Source organism: Phaethon lepturus, unplaced genomic scaffold, assembly GCF_000687285.1.
Source record: "Phaethon lepturus isolate BGI_N335 unplaced genomic scaffold, ASM68728v1 scaffold14622, whole genome shotgun sequence".
Taxonomy (NCBI): domain Eukaryota; kingdom Metazoa; phylum Chordata; class Aves; order Phaethontiformes; family Phaethontidae; genus Phaethon; species Phaethon lepturus.
In genome coordinates this window covers 1-23,474 of record NW_010521390.1, presented here as the reverse complement: position 1 = coordinate 23,474, position 23,474 = coordinate 1, and the positions used below count along the sequence as shown (strand labels likewise).

Here is a 23,474-nt window from a genome sequence, read left to right as displayed (position 1 = left end):
CAGCAGGAAAGAAGAAAGTTGATTCCTACCTTGACTGGGTTTTATTTTCCTAACCTCATTTTGATTTTTACCAAAAATGAAACAGTAGAAGAATCCCAATCCTTCTCCTGTTGAGTTTCATGTCATAAATCAACAGGTGTGCTGCCCACACAGTGATACACAAGATGCTCAATGTGGCATTTTCATTATTGAGTGGGCTTTCCATTCCCATATAGTACTACCTAAGATAAAGACATATCCTGGGATCTATTTCACAGTTTATCAAGTGGGAAATAAAGTTAAAGATTTCACCAGGAAACCCTAAGTGTTTTCATAGATGTCAGAAGTAACTTAGCTTCAAGATGTAGGATACAGAAGGTGCCAGACAAAAATCAGTAAGATCAACTTAGAATTACACTGAATGTTGTTTTCAGCAAAATTTTAACTCCTATCTGCAGAAGAAGGGATACTACACTGGCAACCAGAACTAAAATGAAAATATGATCCTGTATTTAACATGCAAGATACACAGTCATAATAGAAACCTGCAAACTCCACCTTGTTCATTTACTTATCAAGCACGTGTATTCCAATAAAGACTGTGAAACCATTAAATGTCTTAACCTTTTAAAGGAACCAAAAATAAACATTTCTAACAGTGCAAGCTCAAACAGTATGTTGCTCCTCAAAGCCCGGAGTTGCATACTAGAGCCATCCAGTCTCTGAAAATTTCCGTGTTTGTCATTGACCCATTTCCTATTGCAGATTCTGAATGATGCTACACAAGACTAATTTGGATTCAGAAAAAGAGGAGGATTATCTATTTAAATAAGGGGAATGGAAGCACTTCAAAGAAGCATTTCCTCTGCTCAATTGCTCACACTTTTTTAAAAAAGGAGCTAGAAGTTAAATTGCAACAGAATAGTTGCATATCAAACGCTGGAATGATTAAGATTGATAAAGGAAAATTTCTTCCTCAGTCTACCTACTGGTGCTTTACCAACCTATGTCAAAAGTCTGTACATTTCCTGTGTCTCTGAACTGTTTGTGGAAAAGTTCAGATTTGTAACAGGTAAACGAAAGTTCATCACTACACTAACAAAACTTTAGTCACATTCATACATGCAGAATAGCACTCTGAATTGCACCAGCAATCACAGAAACCCACCTGCAGGTTTGTTTGCCCCCTCTAATAACTAACATGATTATAAACATCTGCAAGTAATTATATTAATTAACATCATTTTGTACATGACATGCACCAAGTATACACTGCTGCTGAATACCGTTTATTGTCAGGTCAAGGAACACCGTTATTTATAACAGTGTCTGGCCACAGTAAATGCTCTGGGTACAGGGAAAGGCAAGGGCAGAAAACCTATTCAACATGAAAGGGCACAACCCTTGTGGATTATGTACAATTCACATGGGCAGGAAGGTTATGCTGACACAAACTGAGCACATTTACACACAAGTGCAACACGGAGAAGATCAAGGAATCTGGACTGCAGGAATGGAGGGAAGGCAGCTTACAGTCTTCCCAGGACAATTAAGAGTCTTCAACTGAACAAGAACATAGATATTAAGACCAGAGACAGAAAAGCCACGAAGTTATCTCCCTGCTTTGCACTTTCTTTACAAGCAGAGCTCAGTAGATGGTAACCCACTTCCACCATCCATCCCCTTTTAAGGCAAATACCACACTCAACTTCAATGCTCCAAACCTCCTATAACTCAGAGACACAAAGTATCAGAATGGTGTGTCTATTCCAGAAAAGATTGCTGACATGCAAATAGAAGTGGACAATATATGTTCATAAGTTCTCCACACAGCATTTCAATTTGAGAAAAAAATTCTATGATATATTCGCCTGCAACCTGTACCTCGATCGTGTCAAGCCAGGCTGTCTGCTTCTTTGCAGTGATCTTTCATCACCTCTTTCAGCAGCATTTATGAACTAGAACCTTTTAAAACCTGAAATCTTTCTATCCAAAGGCCACTTGAAAGGATTAATTAAAGCATTTCAGTCACACAATGAACAGATAGAGCACATCCATACAAAAGTTATACTTGCATAAAAGTACTGATCTTTATGCAAAAGAAAGCATAAAGCCTGGTTCACAACAAAGGTACACTAAGAATAAAGATAAATTAACACTCTGTTCCTCAACGCATTACCTTTCCCTCTGTATTGAGGCACTGTCATTTAGTACCGCTGCTCATATGCGCAATCTCCCTGCCACAGGTAGCTGTCCCTACTAATACCTACTCCTCACAAGCTCGGTTAGTCAATGTCATACTTCATCTTTTTCACCAACAAGTGTTTGCCTTACCTTTAAGATGCCACTGAACCAGTCAGCAAGAATTTGCAGAGCTGCGTCTGTATCATGTCTGATGCCAATTAATTTCTTCATTTTAACACTCTTCCACTTGAAGAACTGTTGAAATACCCTCTCAGAGTCATCTGCTTCAGAACCTTGACCATAGACTGACTCCAAAGAAGCAGACAGTTCCTGTGCATCAAACAATCAGAAGAATTTTGTGACAGTATATTATCTATAAAAATCAAGACATTTAACACAGAAGAAGTTACCACTATCTGCTGGCGTAAAATTATTTCTACTATAAAGGCCTCTTTCTATATCCAGTGAAGTGCATTTTATACTCCACTTTCCTCTTAGATCTAGTGGCAGTATGTCTACCAGAAAATGCAATGCAGAAAAGGATCTCACACAGAGATCAGAGAGTCTGATTTTTCCCTTCAAAACATGGAAGGAAAAGACACCACAAAAAGCTTAACAGCTCATAAGAAGTCATTTGTATTCTAGTTTCTTCTTCCCTAGGGACTGGCCTTTAAAGTCATACTCATCAGGACAAAGAGCAAAATGGGGTTCAATTTATAATGCTCCTTATAGAACTGCTCAAATTCAGACAACAAAGTGAAACAAACTTTCAAGAAAAAGTTAGCGAAACAAGGTGAACAGCCAGACACCCAAGGAATGCTTCTGGACTGATCCCTCCCTTCAGAAGTCACTAGTCAAATCTCTTCTGATGCACCTCCATCATCACACTGATTTCTAGATGGAACAGCAATTACATCTCTGACACCTGAAGGCCCTCTGAAACACGTTTTACAGTCTGAAAACTTCTATTTCCATCTAAAAGCCAAGTATTCTGCAAGTATATGAAGCACAGGGTCCACCTCTTTATTGGAAAACAAACTGAAGTGCTACATATAAGGGAAATGCATCGGGGCTAAGGCTCAGGGCAAACAGAAATCACTTTTAAAACGAAAGGCAGTCTGTCAAACGACCTGAAGAACAAGCAGGGTCAAGGAGGAATGTATCAGTCAATTACCAGCGGAAACAACATCCTGACAGAAAGCAGCCTTCCTTGCATGCGGGTGGAAAGTCCCACACTGAAAAATACTTGAGAACTACATTGGTGTTTACAGGCAATTTGCTGTAGTTCGAAAAAGAAAATTCTCCCTAAACAGTGGCATTTGACTGAACTAACCTGTGTTTTTGCAGTAAATTACATCCTTCAGTTTTCAAAATCCATCATTTTACTTATCCACATCATTCCTGACAAGATGACCGAAGAAACCCTGAGAAAGGCTGCTGCAGTTTGCTTATATATAGTGTTACACTTTTTTCCTTTTCTCAGACCCCAGAACATGAGTATATATATACTCATATAACTGATATATCAGTTATATAACTGAATATCACAGACCTTCCCAAAACAACATCTACGTCATGTAGATGGAAGAAAAACATCTAAACACCCCTCTCTCCTCCTCTTAAGAGAGGTTTTCATCTTTGTATCCCTTCAGCCTCAACAGCCAATACTATGGAAAAAGTACAACAGAACTTAAAGTCACTTGTCAGGAGCCTTTCAGACGCTTGAAACACAGAGGTCCTATCAGCAACCAAATGTAACTTGAAGTAAAACAGACTGCCTGACACTACCACCACAGGCCAGAATGCAGCAGCAATGAACTCCCCTTGCTGGGGACTGCAGGTAGTGAGCTTGACCAATCTTGTACAACTACCCATGACAATGCCACAACCAGGCCTCAGTTCTACAGACACAGGGCAGCAAAAGTTCAAACTGGGGCCAAAAGCATAAGAATTTCCTCACCTAACAACTAACTAAATACAGTGACCACAAAAAAAAAAACCCCAACACAAACTACCACACACCACCAAACACACAATCCAAAACAAACAAAACATCTCACCAAAGAATATTTTATAAAATTCTAAAACAAATTTCATAACAATAGTTATTATAATGAACAGCATTCATGTAGTACAACAGATTGTTTAAAACAGCAATTTCCACCTGAGCCAGGTGATATAAGCTTTGTACAAATATGCTTGTCTTTAAGCAAACACAAAAAGTAGGTTTGTGCTAAATTTAAGGAGGCTATTTAAATCATTCAAGTGCACAACAGATTTTTCTCGCATTCTTTTTTGAACAGCTGGTTTTTAATACACCAGGATACACATGGGTAGAAAACAGCACTGCAAGGGAGAAGCCAGGTTCAAATGGAAGAGTCTGAAGGAGAGAGAGGGAAGAAAAAAAAAAACCAGCCCACTTAACAGCAACCAAAAGTGGGTAACAGAACTGAGAGAAGTACTCAGCAACAGTTTCATACCCAATCACACATCCTGTTTACAAAAATAGCAGCACTAGTTATACCAGAAGCGTACCTGCATGCATTCCATCAGACTGTCCTCAAAGAAAGAATCCAGTAAGCTAAGCCTATTTCTACACGTTTATTTTTCATACTACAAACATACTTCCCTAAAACATTAGCAGCTTCACCAGGATATGGATACAGAAACAGGCTCCAGAAGGACAACAAGTTACCATATGAAGATGGCTCACGGCCTACATGCACTTGTCCCAGTTGCCATCTCTAAGCGTGGTACTCAAAGGGAACACAGAATAAGCTACTACACGCTATGCATGGGGCAGAGGAAACATGCTTACAGACAGCTACTACAGAACAGCTGACAACTGTTCAGGTCATACCCTAGCTTGCTTTAGAGTAACTTAGGTGTATGCCCACATTCTCAGCCTTCCTCTTAACCAATGCAGCATTATCGCTTGGAAAGCGTGGAGCTCACCAACTATTCATTTTGGTCCTAGCCAGCTGGACCCAGATGTGGCTGAAGCGGTTTGAATTTGTCTGTACTTCAGGCCAACAACAGTTCTCACTGGAAGGTATAAAACATAAGTCAGAAGAGATGTGTGATGCAAAATGGAAGTTTGCAATACACAGCTTCAGTGAGAGGGGCATTAGCTGCCACACCTCTGTTCTTCTGAAACACTGGAAAAATACTCGTTTCTCAGCACAACCTCTTAGCTCTATAAAATTGCAACCAAGGTTCTCACTGATATTTGGTAAAAACTTATTGCTCTTTCCCTACTTGGGAAAAGTATTTTGATCTTCTAGCTCCTAATACAAGACAGGACCATCAACACAGCTAAGATAAAGCCCAAAATTCATTTAACACACCTAGCAGCATTTCAGTACCCCTTCAAATATTTTCAAAAATCTGTGAAAATTTCACTGCAATACAGTTACCTAGAAGACGTTTAATGCCTACCACCTAGTGGATTAGCACAGCATAACCTTTGAACACACACCAAGAAAAACCCAACAACAGAAGAGAAAAACCCCACACAACAACACACCACAACTTTCCTCTGATTGAAAGGGAAGGATCCACACAGGGCCTCCAGTGACACAAAGCCATAGAATGCTACCCACCCAATATCTTTTCTAATTAGACACCAATCCGCATATCAGACTAGAACAAAAAACTAAGTGTATTAAAACATTTTCTTGAATGGCATTTAAAAATAATTGTATTAGAAACCAAGTAAGTAATTCCATGAAAATCTGAATGCTTCAATTTATTGATGCTGCTATAACCTTACACAAATTTACATGCAGCCTGTGATATTGGTGATTTTTCATAAGAACCCAATCTCATACATGTGTGGACAAATATATCCCTGGAATTTGTACAGACAGGCTGTCAAAGTATTGCCAAACCTTTTCCCCTCTCCACACACACTTGTACATGCAAAATAAAAGTAAGTAATATTTCTGAAGTTAAAAAGAAGAAAAAAGATTATTTCTAATAGCAAAGGCCAGAAACACCAGCTTGGTAATATTTCTATTGGTAAAGTCCTCTTCAAAAGTTCTTACTGCCTCTACAGAGCCTATTTCCCTGTTTACTTTCCCACTTTCTGTTGTCAGTTTGTCTGGGAGGGAGAGACACTCTTGGCATAAACATGTGCTTCTGTAGTGTTTAACTCTCACCTTAAAAAAAAAAAAAAAAGCTTTAAACATTTTACACTTCGTTACACTAGTCCAAACTACCCAATCACCTTAACGGAAAGGTCTAGGAAAGTGTATAATCCAACCACAAAACCCACTGCCACAATTTGCAGGATAACAGCGTTCACTTTTTCATTGTAGGTTCTCTTATTAACACCTGCCTTCTACTAAATGTTCTGTGCTTTGTGAAGTCACCAAACACAGTACTACAAGAGAAAAGCTGTTGCTCAAATCCAGGATCCAGATGATAATTTGCCTGTAGAAACAAAACTTTTAGGAGACCAGGATCACAAGTAACCCTGAGAACTACACGTGTCAGATGTACAACTTAACTCAGAAATGTTACCTAAAGCTTCATCTGCTGCTGTCCATGTCTCCAACTATAAAACATTTAACATTTAAGAAACACCCTCCACAGGTTCTCAGTGTTTCAGAATCAATACTGATAAAAGCAACCTCCTTACCTGTAATGTTCTTGAGCGCTCAGAGAGGGGCAGTTGATCCACTTCCAAAATTAATTCTTCCACTGCTGAATACAAGTTCTGCTGCACCTCATCTCTCTTGGTAATCAGTTCATCTCTTTCATCCTATGCAGAAAGAAAAGCAAGTCAGCAACTCACACCCAAACACCACATACACAATGTGGAAAGTGATACAAAAAAGCATTAATCCCTGCTCAGTATGAATACTACAATACATACCTGACTAGGAATGAGTGAAAAAGCAAATTTTGGTTTTAACCTCTACTCATATCACATGACCACCTGCAGAAATACAGCATCCTTTACACTGTAAAAATATGACATTGTCAACCAACTAAAGAAAGAGTTTCTGCATGACAGTCGGTAACAGTAGGAGTCCTAACTGCCACTCTAAACATAAAATGTCTCGGTTGTCCTGCAGTTTTTTATTATATTACAGAAATGAGAATTTGGATAATCCACACTTCCATACCTGCCAAATTACATCCACAAAGTCAGATTGCAAAAGATTTCTTGCTGGATAAGAATACTCTAGAATCAAAAAGATTTGTCAATTTTTTCCCTGCCTTCTAGCAGCAAAGACAGGAGACCTGTAAACTCCCTGCTGAATATCTGCAGTAAGATCATTAATAATTTTCTAGAAACAAAAATAAAGTTTCCCTTGGATGACTAGCAGGGTTAGTTCTGCTAATGGGAGAGGAACCCCACATTCCTATCAGACAAGGTACCTAACAGACTCACCAAAACCAAACCTTTCAAAATGGATGAAGCAAGTTAACTCAGAAGCATGTTTGTAGTGGTCTTTTCACAGTGATTTAACCCAACCTGCCCATAGAAATATGAAAATATATATGAACATGGAAGACCAGACTGCAGCTTTACAGACCTGCTGCAAAGATTTGCTATTCCCTTCTACATCCATCTGCAAAAATAAAAATTAAGTAAAATGACTCAAGTACCTATAACACATTGTCCTGACACACATTCCCTTCCCCAGCCCAAAAAAAGTCTTAGAAAGTCTTGTGTGGAAGGCAATTAGTAAAGAAACAGAAAACAGAAGAATTAACCATCTCACTAATACCAGCTTCACGTGGAGCCAAAGAACAGTCAGATGAATGCTTCCTACTAATAAGCAATATATAAACATATCTGTAAAACAAATACATATACACAAACAGTTCTCAGAGTTTTTAAATTTAGTTTATCCAGTGAAAGCTCAGAAGTTGACTTAACCGAGTGTTTGTAAGTATCCATGGAAGACAGACTAGAAACCTCCTGTCTGTAACAGACAAGGGCAGAATGAGATCCAATGGTTGGAAAATGAATGGTGGACAAACTCTAACTAAAAATGAAACGCCAAGTTGCAGCATACACTGCTTTAAAATTTAGAACAGCAACTGAACGGATGTAATTCAGACAGAAATTAGTGGGCTGGATAAAAAAATCAGTGGATTAAGTTCTACTATAGAAGGTGAACACAATATACTGCATCAGCACTTAAAAACATGAAACAACAACAAAAGGAAGATTTAATAGGCAGTTCTGGTACAGTTTTTGGACATCTCTGGTAACCAAAAGCACCTGCAACTTTTACAGTCTTTCTGCTGGTTTTCTTGCATAAGACAGGAGCTAGTTTGTAGAAGAATACTGTAACGTACGACAAGAAAAGTGTTCTTTATGACAAAGGGTCCTTATTCCTTTTTAAGACACGATTTCTGCAGAATATTACTTCAGAAACTACAGAAATAGCGACTTAATGTAGGAGAAGATTCAGCCAGGCAACCAGACTCCAATAGTTCAAGCACTACAGTAAATTTAACAGTCTACACATGACTGAATGACAATCCAGGAACTCAACAAATGGCTCGGGAGCCACAGGACAAGTCTCTTTCCAATATCTGCCATTTAGTTGGGTACATGCGACATGGTTCTGGTAATACCTGTTAAATAACAGTAACTTCAGAGAGCACTAAGTACACAGGCAGTATTTTAATAGTCTGCTTTACAAAGATGTAAGCTCATCACAACAGCAAACAGTAGAACTAAACGCCTTTGGAACAGGTTAAATGCTTCTCAAACTACAAAATTTAGTGTATTTTGTGTCTGGACCATCTTATACCTCTCAAAAAAACCCACCAACCTACTCCACAAACAACCACCAGACTCAGTCATACCAAATGCCAAGCTAGCTTACCATCTTGTTTTTGAGAACTATAACAACACTTATGAAAGTCCATAAAAGCAGGACACATGTAGTGCAATCACCTCATCAATGCACTCTTGTTTTAGTGTGATATAATGACCTCATCAGCAAGAGCAGGGTGGAGGGAATGTCCCACCATGGATAAGTTCTAATCCATTTTTAGAGCCTATTTCTACTTTTGGCCCCAGTTTTTGGCTCCCTTTTTCAAGTTACTGCTTTGCAGTATATGGAATAGCTAAAACTAGCTCTGGCATCAGCATCCTCAATAAATGGCTCTATTTATCCCACCTTCTCCCACTTTTTTTTTTTTTTAAATGAGCAATTGAATAGTTCACCTTTTTTAAACACTGGCATGATTATTTTTTCATCCTTCCCACAAAAAATGCTGAATATGTACCCTAGTCTCCAGTAAGTTTCTAAATCGAAATAAAAAATTAAGCCACACATCTATACCAGTATCTACAATGTCTGAGAAGTCAGAATTTGTATTATCCCCTATGAGTATCTACCTACATTGCAATCAGGTGAACTTCTAATTATTCCCGATTTTTCATCTGTAAACTGCCATCCTCTCAGTTAAGTTTCACAGGATTGCTGGTTAAGTGATCAGCACCACTACCTTCCTATTTGGACACAGAATCTACATCAAATTCTATGATTAGTTTTGAATACATTTGTAAGGACTTCCACTGCAGAATAACCACCTTTGTTTATACACCACATCCCAGTACTACCCCAGTTCACTGATTATCTTCTATTTCTAGGACATACGTTACATAAATACCTTAAGAACAACTGCTCCAGTCGCCCATCTTAATTTTTGGGACAGTATCCAGAAGAGACCCGGTTAAACCAGAATAAACCAACTAAGAAAGCATAGACAATGAAAACTGAAATAATACCATTTAGTCTGCACTCAAACTTTATTGGGTTTACTCACACCTGTGATATTTAAGATTCATTAGGTTTCCCACAAAGCAAAAAAAAATGTTTACTCCCAAGAGCTTACAAAGAAACGAGGCTTGTGACAGTGAGAGAGGGCATCAGACCTCCAGAGAGGTTAAAGGAAGAGCACATTGTTTAGGCAACTGAATAGCAAGATTTAACTTAGTAAAACCAATTTTGACAGCTAGGTTGACACATTAAGCAAACAGAGTTAAACAGACTGCTATAGTTTAAGAGCCAGCTGTTTCATCCACCTGTTTGCGTTCACTGGGCTTCCTGTACACTGGATTTACATGTACCTCATTTTAACTGAGCAAGAAGCAAAATTAGTGACATCAACATACCCAGCTGCACTATGAAAAATATTTGTTAGCCTATCTACAGTCAGTATACTTTAAGTAGAGATGACAGGCAGAATAACAAGCACACCCTTTTACCATGTGCATCCTGGACATTTCTTGTACCTGAAAATAGAGTAGCCAAGATTCTGTGGCATGTTACAGCACATAAAATAGATCTCTCAAAAATCAGAATGATTCTCAGGAGAAAAAAAAAAGCTAAGTCACTACACTGCATTAAAACAGGACAAGCTTTGTGGTACCATAGCTCTAGCACGATGCCACCAAAGTTCTGGTTCTGTACCCTTTACCTACCAAAGCCTTCAAAATACTTAAGACAAATTCCACAACAGCCTTGAGATGTTCTTCTTCCAGCTGCTACCAATTCATCTTGAAAACTAAACTAATACTTCAGGGAGCTCTACATTTCCACACCCTTTACAGCACTCAGGCACTCTGGAGGATACCTGACAGGTAGCAGAACTTTGCCCATTAAGATATTGGTGACACTACCATGACAACTTCTCTGCTTAAGATAGCAGGAATTTTTTTTACAACGGTGTCCTCTTGAATAGTCATAAGATTTTGTGCCACTGTTCATTTACACTTTAGCTTAGGCAATCAGGAACAGTGTCAGGATGGAGGGGAGAAGGGAAGGCACTAGGGGAGTGCTGCTGATTTCTGAAGAAAACTAGTTTTCAAGTCATGTGTGAGACCACACCTTGTCAACACAAAACAGTGGGCTACACAAATACATGTGGAGCTACCAGAAGCAGCATTATGTAATGAGCACGTAAGCTCACTTCAGCAGTATTTCAGGTATTTTGGTAGTGTAACGCACTACAACGCATCGTGCAGACATGACTTCATTGTTAGCCATTTGCAACTGAAACGAGTGACAATGTCCAGACTGTCTAACATATTCCAACAAATCAATCCATCAGAAAAACCTCAAGTACTCTTCAAGAATGAAACCTCTTGTCATGATGTTTCTCATGGAAGAATGCTGCTTGCTGGGGTTGGCAACTCAAAAGCAAAAAAAAAAAAAAACAAGCAAAAAACACTCACGTACTGCCACCTTTCTTTCCCTCTATCCCCAGCCCAACTGAGTCAAAGCAAAACTGGACAAGGGGAGTGAAAACAAGTTCTAAGATGGCTTTGCTTTACTTTTCTGTTGTTCAACAAGGCTTACAGACCCACTTGACCTCAACCACCCCATGTAATCTCCAGAAGATTGCAGCTGCTATTATTTCACATGGGAACAGGAACTCACCCAAGGAAACCTTGTACAAGTGAATCTCTAAGCAGCCTTGGCTCCTGGGTACCTCGCGGTCTGGCTGTTCTTCTACACATTGCTCCCCTATACAAGATGCAACACTAAGATGCCATCTGTATATTAACACTTATCTTAATGTTGTCAAGTTTAAACATTTTACTTTCTTTTGTTTACTAAAAACTATTTCTTTTCACCTACAGCAATCAAATGTATACTATGCCATGGATGTTTTAATACTTTTCCCTGCACAAGCAACAATAGAACTTACTTAGGTTGTCCTCATGGCTCGTTTTCTAGTCCATTTCATGAGTTTTTAATTTCAGTGTAATACAGCAATACTTCTTCAGCAAACACATTTAAAATGTTTTAGGTTATACTTGAAAATCGTCACAACACATTTGCTGTCATTCTCACAGATGCACAATTACCATCCCTTCCCTGCCTTACCACAATGCCTGCCACAGAGCAGGGATACTTCCCGTTCCCAAAAGCAACATTGCTGCACACGAACGACACAAGACATAACCATCCTTAACCAACACAGCCATGTCTACCAACCCAGGCAGGCTTTTCAGATATGTGGTTGCAGAGAAGTTGCACTAGATGGCAACTTTCCTCTATACAAGTCCATCTTCCTACACAACTGCATTTGCATACTGCTCTCCCTACACATATATTCCATAGGAGAGAAGGATATGCTAAGTAGTGGCATGCTGCTTTAACAAAAGGTTTTAAAGGCAGACCCTGCAGCTGCACAGCTGAAGCAGCTTCTATTACAGAACCGAAACTCTTAGCTACCTTGTTTTGCTTTCCTTATACTTCTTTACAAAATCAAGGGTGTCAAAAAGTCTAGGTTTAACAGAAAAAAAAACACTCCGCAAATACATCAGCTGTGGCAAAAGTAGCAAAGCCTCCAATGTTGTCTAGCAAAGGACAGATGTTTCCATGCTGTGCTCATGCTATCCAGCTACACTTATAAGACTAAAATAATATTCTGTCAATAGGTGTTAAATTATAGCTATTGAGGAAAAAAAATAATTTTTAAAAACCTACCACATTTCTGCATGACTGAATCCTCTCTTGAGCCAAGTCATACTCAGTCCAAATCTTCTGCAATTTTTCCAAGGAACAAGGAACAGTGAGACATCCTTCTGTAACTACTTTTATGGCTTGAGAGAGCTGCTCCCCAAAACTACTGTTCTTATTTGTGTGCCTAAGTTGCAGGGAGGAAACAACATTTTACCAGGATTTTTTTTTTTCCCAGACCTTAAGCAGTTTAAAAATCAATGCCATTCAGACCCCTTGAACGTACAAATTTTGAGACAGCACCTGCCATGTTAATAACCTAGTTTCTTTCAAAAGGCAGCAGCAGCAATTTGACTCATCTTTTTTTGAGGAAGAAAGAAGGACCAAGAATACATTCATTATACCGCAGTATTGACAAGGCTGTACATGGAAATTCTCTCCTGCTTTTAATTTCCTTTTTGTCCTATTTCCTCCCTTTTTTTTTTTCCCCACTCATCTTCCACAAATGCATACACCATTATATGTATTCATTCTTAACGAAGTATAGTCTTCTTCCCACTGCAGTTTTGTCCCTTCTTTTAAAACTAGACGGGTAGTTTGGGCTACCCACAGAGATACACCTCACAGCAATACAGACACACTGACTACCCAGTTACTTTAACAACTAGCTGCATTTACTGATTAGCATCTTCCTTGAAGATGGAACTGAAAGATCTTCTTGCAACAGCTATGGTAAAGGAGCAGAAGTGAACCGAAGCTATTTGATAAACATTTAGAAGCAGGCAACGCAAATTCCAACGTGAGCTTCCAAAAACTCAGGTTTCAGCCTTGCTTTTAAGGTGAAATAACCCCCTCTGTATACAACACTACATTTTTCTTAGAGAGTTGACAAAACAAAACTTTTTGGAAACAAAAAAGTCTGCATGACTTCAAGAGATAAGCAGGGCAATGATAACTAGTACTATTTTAGAAAAAAAAAAATACATACCTAACTTCTTTCAATGCCTTCACCTTAGCAGCCAAACTTCTCATTTTCATTCCAATGTAAGAACGTAGTGTTTCCTCAAAACTTTCAACAGTTTTCTTGGATGCCTCCTTCTCTCTCTGAATTATTTATCATTTTTGAAGCAGTGTTTTAACAAAGAGAGGTGAAGACAGATCAACAGTCACAACAGTCAGACAGGGTTACTAACATTTGAAATCTAGAGATAAACACACATGTGCACACACACAGAGAGCTGGTCCTCTTCAAAACACTAACAAAATGCCTAGAAAGACATACAGCCAATGAATAATTTTCTTTCCTTTAATAGCTTCTTAAAGGTTAATGGTTCATTTCCTTCCTCTCGTTTCAGTAGGGATGTGTTCAAGAGTATTTCTTCAGTTACTCCCCATTTGCTAGCAAGTCTTCAGAGAACATGGAATTTTTATTTTCCTTGATGGAAAAATTCCTACCCATTAGTTCAGGGCACTCAAGTCCAGGACCTCATTAAACTCCTTACTCTCATCACTACCACACCTCAAAATGGTGCAGCAAAAGAAGAATTCTTGCTGTACATACAACCATCCTGACTTTCCTAAAAGGAATATTCTTAAGACAGAATAAGGAACATTCTTGACTCAAAAAAAGCCCACACACCACATCAGGCTATATTCCTGAAGGGGCAACTTAAGTTTAAAAGCTCTTGCTCTCATACAACAGAGATGCTTTTATAAACTCCACTTTAGGTACTGAAACACAGTCTTTAAAAGTTGTTAGCCTTTCAGACTCGCTACATATTATATTAAAAACACAAACATAGAAGGTTTTAAATAGTTTTGTATTTGCAGATGAGCATTCAAAGTCTCATGACTGCAGGGTGTTTTTTAAGTACCCCTCAAAGCCACCACCACACATCACCCTTCCAGAACAAATCATTGCTTACCACAGTGTTTTTAGCAGCAAGTAAATATTTTCTTACTTAAAAGAATATCCACCTTTTCTTTTAAAGCAGTTTTACTTGCATCCCACACAAAATAGTAATTAAAATTTGTAGAAAACAATTAAAAAAAAAAGCAGGCTATGGGTAAGAAATGCTTCTAAGAATCCCTTGCATTCAAGTATTTTTTTCTTAGCTGCAGACATATATTCTGTTGCTTGTTAATTTAGTTTGCATAGAAGTGAACAAACATTGTATCTTCAGTTGACAGAGAATCTGTGCAATGACAGGTTAGTATATGTAGAAACAGAGCTGTTCCAGGTAAAGGTAACTGAGTAGCAAAGCTGGTTATGAGTGGTTTTATTCTGAAAGAGGAAACAACTGTGTGCAAGTTCAGGTTTGGGGGTGTCAAAGGGATTTACACAACAGCAGATTTTCCTTTTGTATTTGTAGAGATAAGAGTTTGCACAACATTTTTCTGAACTCACACAAACATAACATCCTTTCACACAATCTCTTCTTACTACTGCTGTTTATCACACTTAAAACCATTCACAGCATTTTTAAACCTATCAGTAACTAAGTACTATGTTTCTCAGATAGTGCTAGGAACTTCCCCTGGAAACAAACATGAGCCTCTTTTCTATTAGGTTCTATTAGGCAATTAAGTAAATAATAATTTTTATCCAGTTCTAAAATTCGACAGCTGCTATGATTCTGTGATGCTTAGGAATTTTCAGCCCAACACAAAGCTGTTTTTCCTCTAAGTGAGTGGAAAAAAGGCAAGGATTACATCTTTATATACAAAGCATGCTTTTAATCACAAAGTGCAAAACTCCACATTCATACTGAACACCTACATCCAAACCAGCAGTTGCCTCAAGCGTGGTGGCAAGCCAGTACATACACCAAGGGGAGCTAGAGTCCAACCTGGACTGCGAAATGTGTGCTAACACACACTGACAGCATCCCGCTGCACCAAGGCAAGACAACCCTTCAACCAGCTTAACCCTTCTGTATTTCAAACAACAGTGCACAGCTGAACTGCAGTACGATGAAAGCATGAGACAGAAGCACTGTCAGAAATACAACGAGGAGAGAAGCATCCTCTTCGCACTTCCACATACCTGAAGTTCACATTTCAGCTGTTGAACCTCCAGTTCTAGTTCCTTCTGCCTCTGCAAGAGATTTACATTCTTCCTTCTGAGAACTTCTTTCTCTTCAGACAGCTTCTGATCTGGTCTTATTTGTGCCAAGCTGGTGTCTGACACTGAGGTAGAAGCTAGCATTTTTCCTCTTTTAAGAATAAATTAAGAGGAATTAATTAAAAAAAAAAGCCCAAACAAACAACAAAACACAATGTGCATTCTTTCATGCTACTGTAATTTCAGTAATGACTACAGAACACCACCTCAAAAAGACTATAGAAGCACCTATATAATCTTGCTTTACTCCTTCAGAATTTGTATCCCTTCCACACCAGTCTTTATATTGACCATTACACAACACCAATGAAAAAATGTATCATTTGAAAGAAATCCTTTACATGTTTTCACAGTCACTAACTCAAAAGTCTTTCTCATCCAAAAAGCATCTTAACAGCACCACGCTGCAGACCCAGAAAAGTCAACGCCCATAGTAATTCAAATCTTCTATCTATTAAAATAAGCAAAAGCACTTGAAGGTTAGAGTTTTGGATCTATACCCTAAAAGTTGTTTTTATAATGAAGACGAGTGATATGAAGCCATCTGTCTCAGTGTACAGTGACAGTACTGTACAGTAACCAGAGGTCCACTACACCCCCCATCAATTTCATCCTCACCTGCATGGCTTTAGTTACATCCTAGCTTCTTTCTTAATTTCTTTTGCAGGCGTACCACCCCAAGAACTCCTGCGATGTGCAAAAACTTAAAGGACACCAGAACATACAGAAATGGAAACAATAACGTGACGGCTGCTAGGGCCAGTCAGAATAGCTTTGTATATAAAAGTACCTCAGCATTTCATGTCACACACACAAAAAAAAAGGCTATTTCTTTTTAAAAATCAGATTCAGAGCATATCTATATCTCAGAAAACAAGGCAGATCAGAACATCAAAATAATTCAGGGTGAGGTACTTTACTATAAATTTAGACTTTTTTGAAGAACACCTCATTTCATACTAGTATTTGTTAACAGCACGGACTTGCCTAAATGATCTAATTGAAAAACTGATTTGGATATGATGCTGGTATGTGGAAGGGCGTGCCCTCAGGTGATTCATTAAAATGTTCAGGAAACTCAAATTATAGAACAGTAGCAAATTCTAAACAGGTTTTTTTGGAGAACATTACCTCTTAGACCATCTCAACTTTCTGAATGCAGAGTACCATCTTTCCCACCCACAAACATTTTCTCAGCAGCCTGTTGCCATGGCAATCCTAGCAACTGTAGGACAAGTCTCTTTCTGACAACAACTCTAACTGCCAACTTCACCACCACCTCCTGTCAATGTAATTACAGGTTGCAGAGACACCGTTATCCCCTAATGCTTACTTCAAACTGTGATTGCTGGCTTTATTTCTTATAAGCACACATTGTTACATTCCTACACAAATAAATCATCAAAATATGTTTGTCCTACTAGATGAGTGTGCATTCCACATTTGTGACCAGTGAGTTTTTAATAGAGATAAACAAATAGGGCATAACTACAAAGTCTCAAGGACAAGTCTATGGAAATTACACAGATGCTAAAATGAACATCATTGCATCGCCTATCACTGTAAAATCTGCTAGAGGCCTGATGTCCTGCAATCTTTGCTTTCAACTAAGCTTTCTGGTATCCTCTCCTCTGCTCAGTAGCTGCTATTCCTTCCTTCTTTTTCAAAATCTTGCACTAAGATACACAAGAACAGTCTGTCTCTGGAAATCAAATGAGAAAGAACAAGCTCTAACCAGCAAAAACTAATGAACAGTTTTCTACAGATTAACATCCTAATTCCCACGACCACAGCATGCACACACACACTGACTCACATATACTTCCCTTCCATTGAGTACCAATACTACCTGATGCTGGAAAGAGAGAAATCAAACTTTGTATTTTACATACTCACTTCCCCTTCCATCTTCTCATATACCCACATCCCAGCAATTAAGCTAATCTGATCACTCAAACCAAGTTTTCTATGACATCCCACTGCCTTACTTTGGGGCAAACATATGGTTTCCAGTAAAATTCTGATTCCTTGCGCTGGCAGCTATTTGCTCAAAGCGCCCTCTTGGGATGTTGTGCAGTGCATGATCAGACCTGTTTACCCACAGTGGAACAGAAGTTTTTGTCTTCCGGTGTTGCTTTTGTATGACATCTACTTTTCTCTCTTCCGCATCTTTAGTGTTTCCTGGAGATGTGCATTTTTTGGCAAACCCTGCCTTAGCCACCTCTTCTCCAATATCTATTTTTTCGTAGTCTGCCTGGGCAATAATGGTACCATCTTCGTGCTTGGCTTTGTGACGTATTTTTATTTCTTTTTCAAAAACTAGGCTGCTCAAGAACTTCTTCCCCTGTAAAATAAAAATATAATGATGTTGTGTACTGGACACTGAATATTTTTAGCTGACATCAGCCATCTTTCTTCTGAGAAAAAGGACACGTTTAAGACCAAAACCCAAAGAGCTGCACAGGTTTAACACATTTATCTGAAACAATGTTGTATCAGTACAACTACAACTGTACCTGATCTAATCAATGTCAATGCCAGACTGGACTTCAATACCAATAGTTCTCCCTCAATGTTCAGCTTTGAAGAATTCAGTATCATTTATAAGTGACAGAAGTACAAAGTCCCATCAACTCTCCACAGACGCTGGCAACCAGTTTGTCAAAGTCTTGTAGAGGATACTAGACCAACTATTTAATGGTATTATAAAAAATAAAATGAAAAACGTATTTTAATTATTATTGCTTAAGAGCCTTTCAGTAAGTGGTCCAGAAGTTGAACTAGAACATAGCGCCAAATGAATTATTGTATATATCTACCTTACGGAAATCTACTCATTTAGAAATCAAGAAATGCCAGAATCGGCAGCTATCAGTTTCATCAGCAATATCAAAGAAAAACAGTTTTAAAAGACTGGGGAATGCACTCAGGACTTTCACAAGACATCTGGGAGAAAGATACCGTTTATTAACAGGGTTTTTTTTCTTTTTCCCCACCACATCTGAAAACAAGCTGGTTTTGCTGAAAATTAAGAATGGAAGGGGTAGGGGCAAGAAACCTACATAGAGTAAGCAAACAAAGCTTCACCTCAAGAAACAAGAACTCTTAAAAAAAAAAAAAAAACCCACACACGAAGAAAACAACCTCCCCCGGCAATTGAGAACAGATATTTTAACCTGTCTTAAGTAATCACATTAAGCAACATCAACAGGACCACAGGGAGGAGAACATACACAAGGGGTCTCAGGATCTCCTCAGGACAGCCGCTTCCTGCCTCTTCCTCCGGCAACTGCCGCTCCCAAGCCACCGGCTAAAGCACAGGCAGTGCCAGTGACAAGCCTTGAAGAAGCATGCCATTAAGACTCCAAGTGGTGTCCCAGAAAGGGCAACTGCCACTAGTAAAACTTGACTGACGGCCACCAGTGACACTCAGAAGGGCTCAGAGGTTTTACCAGTCCTGTCGGCATCAGTCCCTGAGCCTTTCGCGTTCATTGGTGGCCAGGGATAACAGGATTCCTACTATCACTCACAGTCACCTGCTATTCTCTCTCCTGACCTAAAGTTTGTACGGTATCCAAGCAGCTCACAGACATAAGTGAATTTATCGCAGGTTCTGTGACCAAGGAGGTATTTTTCCCTCTGAAGGGAAAGAAACTGAGGTACTTTGTTTCCCCAGCATCAAAAAGAACTCGGGTCAGTCAGAAATAGACCTCAGGCTCTGAAGGTGGCAAAAGTGTACTCTAAAAATCACCTTCCAGCACAACCTGAACTATTTTTGACAATTTAGCTTCTAAAGTATCAGACAGTCCTTCCCAGCATGCCCTGCCCTCACAGTTAAAACATCCAGCTCTTAGAAGACTCCTCCTGGTGACACTATGCTGATATTTGGCAGCATCTGTTACAGATCCCATCATCTAAATGCTTCAAAATCTATTACTCACCTGGTCAAACATGTTTAAGTTCTGATCAGTTGGTATCTGCAGTCCCCAGAGTCTGTACTTCTTGGCAACACTCGGACATTGCAAGTTTAGTGGAATTTCAACTATGTCTGATCTATTCAGAACCTCAGAATTTCCATAGTCAATGTACAATACCTGACACTGCAACAATAACATAAAATAAAAATCGGCAGAGGTTACACCAACTCCCTACAGAAATATGCGCTGACAACTGCTAGAATATAACCATTTCAACACATGTGCTTGTTGCAGAGATGAGAATCTTCCACACTAAGCCTAGACATCCTTCAGAGAAAGGAACTAACCTAGAGAAATCTCTTGTGTCGGCACCTGTCTAAATGCTTAGCAGCAGAACTTTAAGTAACAAAACAGATCTTTCCTTGCAATTTTTTTTTCTCTAAGGGCTAAAATTAAGAAGCAATATTGAAGACTTTATTCAATGGACAGATATGCGATCTAGTGTTTCCATGCCAACCAGCCTGTCTAGAAATTATCATTTTAAATAGGAACTACTAGCCTTCTGTATCAGTCACCTAATGCTGATTAACAACTCTTTCAGGTCATTTGCATCAGTGCTAACATGTCACAGGAAGGCTGCCATTATCACTCACTCAGAAGTTTTGAAATTAAATTACATTGCTTAACAACATTAACTACCACTCATGAATCTCTTTATCAGGAGATACAAATAGCACTTCACAAGTATGTCATATTTTGCCAGTCTTTTCATCAGTATTTTTCAAAACTACAGGTCACTCGAATTTGTGTCCCACATGTACATTCACTGTTTTTAAATCCATTCACACAGCAAGTTTCAAAGTGAAGGAGTTGCATTTATTCCTATCATCCTGCATGCAGCACTGATATGCAACTAAAGACTTCAAAAAAATGGTTCCTGCCTTTTCATTGTTGATCACTTGCTGCACCATACATCTGTACCAACATCTATCTTCAGAAAAACAGCCACCATAAATCTGGAAATTAGGAAAAAAAGATCAAGAATAGCATTCTGAAAATATAAGCATACCTCAAAATGGTAAGTGTGAAGTATTACAAATCTTATTTTCACACTCTCCTACAAGTATCCCAACGGCAGTATGAAAACAAAGTAATGTATTTGATATCCTATATCTCATAACAATATATGCTAATGCTTCAAAAACATTATCCTCTACTCCAAAAACAATAGCTCAAAGAAAATTTTGCAACTAGAAAAACACCAGCATTTTACACCGCAGACTCCCATGGCTTTTCTGTTAATGTGTTGCTACAATATTTTATTGATGCCGATGGCTTAGTAAGCCCAACAAAGGAAGAAGCCAGTCACGCCACAAACATGCTGGGTTTGCCGTTGGTGTGTTCTCTCCCTTTTTAAGCAGAATGCAGAAGGTCCTGTACACACAATAAGTTTAGAAAAATCGTTTTATTTAAACCTTACTTTGCAATAAACCATCAGTAGTTCGCACGCAAAACAAAAGTTGCCATCGCTCTTTGTACACTTGTTGTAGAACTGCTATTAAATATGTCCTTGTTATCTTCTTAAAAGTACTTTGTCCAGCACAGTTAACATTTCAGTTTTGGTAAGATCTTCCACACTTCTTGAGATGGAGCAAAGAATCACTTCTCTGAAAAAGCACTGCTCTCTTGTTAAAGATAACCCATAATGTACACTGGACAACAAAACAGAATTCAGTGTTCTGTATATTGCCTTCTTGTAGTATTTCCTGAGTGTTAAAAAAAACAAACGTATGGCTGCATAATTTAACTGAAGTCTGAAAGTGCAGAAAGATTTAAACTTGCTCACATAAAATAAGTGTTTTCTTTAGGAAAGCCAGCAGTTCTTAAAGAGATCTTAAGCAAATATAACCCACAGCATAATCAAAAATCAAGAAACTATATAAGAAAATGGAATTAAGGCTTTTACATCCAGGTGAAAAACAAACTCCACATACTTACCTTACTAAAATCAGGTTTGCCAAAAACTGCGTTAGCACGAGGACAAGCTTCTGCGAGTGCACAACTTAACTTCAAGAGGTCATCGCATCTACTGACATTCTAAGAAGTGTGGAGAGAGGGTACAAGTTATTAACTGTCACTTTTAATAGATGCTTGATGGCTTGTAACAGCCAAAAATTAAATCAGAACAGTTGCATTGCTGCTGAGACAAGTAATGTCCCACCTTAAAACTTTCAATCTTCATGATTTTAGTTGCATTTGTAAGTCTGTTCTCATTTACTTCCAAAAATTAATGAAACTGATCGGGGCAGGTAATGTACCCCAGAAAAATAGTTTGCAGCAAACATTTTTAACAGTTTAATTACCAGCTTCTGCGAGCAGTATGCAGATATTACTTATCAATCCTTCCTCACAAATTTTAGTATGTATTTGTTGTTCTTTTTCTTTCTCTACTTAATACACGGAGACAACAGCTCTGGCATATCCCTTGTTCTCCTCATATGCAAGACTTGGGTTTTGCTTTGGCTGAGAGAAGCTGTGTCTTTCCAGTTACAACTTGGTATCTGAACCACTGTAAAACTGGGTCAATTCCAGTAACACTACATTTACTAGACAACATTCTACTCCTAATTCAAAGGAAAGGATCCAGAGCTCAGAGCAGGAAAGACGACACCAGTGCAACTAAACATTTTGTTAACCTTAGAAGTACACTCCTAACTTTTGTACAGTATTAAAAACACTGTGACTAAGTCTCAGTAAGCCAGGGTAAGAACCTAAAGGAGAATGACCTGTGACTATTACATCTAAACATCTCCTTATTAAAAGCTACTCCATAAACAGAATGCTTAGGTAAAGTTTGGTCCCCCTCCCCAGATTCCTATTAGGGACATGACAAGCAGCATTACCTCCTCCAAACTGGCTCAAAGCTACACAGGTGTTGACTAATACGCACACACCAGTTAGCCAGCAGACCAAACAGAAAAGGCAAGCTTTGGTATTCCTGGATTTTCCTGTCTCCCTGCTGCACCCTCCACATTAATGGACACTACTCCTTGTTTTGTTTGGGTTTTTTTTACTTTTCCTCACCCCCCCATCCAACATCCTCCTGCTCATCTACACAAAACTTGTAAAGACCTACCATCTTTGCACCATCTCCATCAAGCTTTGTTGAAACTGTCCCACATGTTCAGCTGTTAGAGGGTAGGGGACCCACCCCCATCAGGGCTCCACCTGCCTCCTACCCTGTTCTTCAGCCAACAGCAAATACTTTAACCCTCTTTTTATTTTTTTTTTGGCATAGGGCCTACCAAATATTCAAGAAAAACCAGCTACAATTCAAATGGATGGATGAACAATTCTTTTTGACATTTCAGAAAGGAATAACTGATTTCAGTGTAAAAGGGCATCATAATACTTGCAGTTCTGAACTGTAACGTAACTCCCACCCCCCCAACATCAACTATTAACATTTATTCTCACTTCTACAGACACCTGGGGAGGGAGGATGTAGATACGATTAAACACCTCAGTTAAAATCAAGTAGTTCTCTGAATTCACCTGTGCCCAGAATGTTACAGCATCCTCAACGTGGCAGCCCACAACATCTTCAACTTAAGGGAAAGAAGAAAAAAATGTTTAATTATTCTCAAGTGCGAGATTACGTGTCTGTCCGTTTTAAGAACCATCTCACATCACCTTTGTCACACTCTGCGTCTCCCTCCATGACAACGGATTCTGAAACACAAGACACCCGCGGTTAAAAGGGAAATTCCGTTACTCTCCCAGAGACCCGCGCCCGCCTCGCAGGCCCACGCCACTCGCCCC

At 38.9% G+C, this 23,474-nt stretch overlaps 1 protein-coding gene across 1 annotated transcript in view; it reads right to left on the bottom strand.

Annotated features, from left to right (window-relative positions):
- The window catches only part of STK31 (serine/threonine kinase 31), a gene marked incomplete at its 5' end in the record, with an annotated part of 38,917 nt that extends 15,533 nt beyond the window's left edge, over positions 1-23,384 (bottom strand). Inside the window, 12 exons of the mRNA XM_010281507.1 lie at positions 2,314-2,493; positions 6,806-6,928; positions 12,639-12,798; positions 13,600-13,715; positions 13,805-13,813; positions 15,658-15,826; positions 17,724-18,079; positions 19,677-19,835; positions 20,594-20,668; positions 21,651-21,749; positions 23,208-23,260; positions 23,346-23,384. Coding sequence (XP_010279809.1) covers positions 2,314-2,493; positions 6,806-6,928; positions 12,639-12,798; positions 13,600-13,715; positions 13,805-13,813; positions 15,658-15,826; positions 17,724-18,079; positions 19,677-19,835; positions 20,594-20,668; positions 21,651-21,749; positions 23,208-23,260; positions 23,346-23,384 — 1,538 coding nt within the window. The remainder of the gene's footprint in view (positions 1-2,313; positions 2,494-6,805; positions 6,929-12,638; positions 12,799-13,599; positions 13,716-13,804; positions 13,814-15,657; positions 15,827-17,723; positions 18,080-19,676; positions 19,836-20,593; positions 20,669-21,650; positions 21,750-23,207; positions 23,261-23,345) is intronic.
- Between the last annotated feature and the right edge of the window lie 90 nt (positions 23,385-23,474).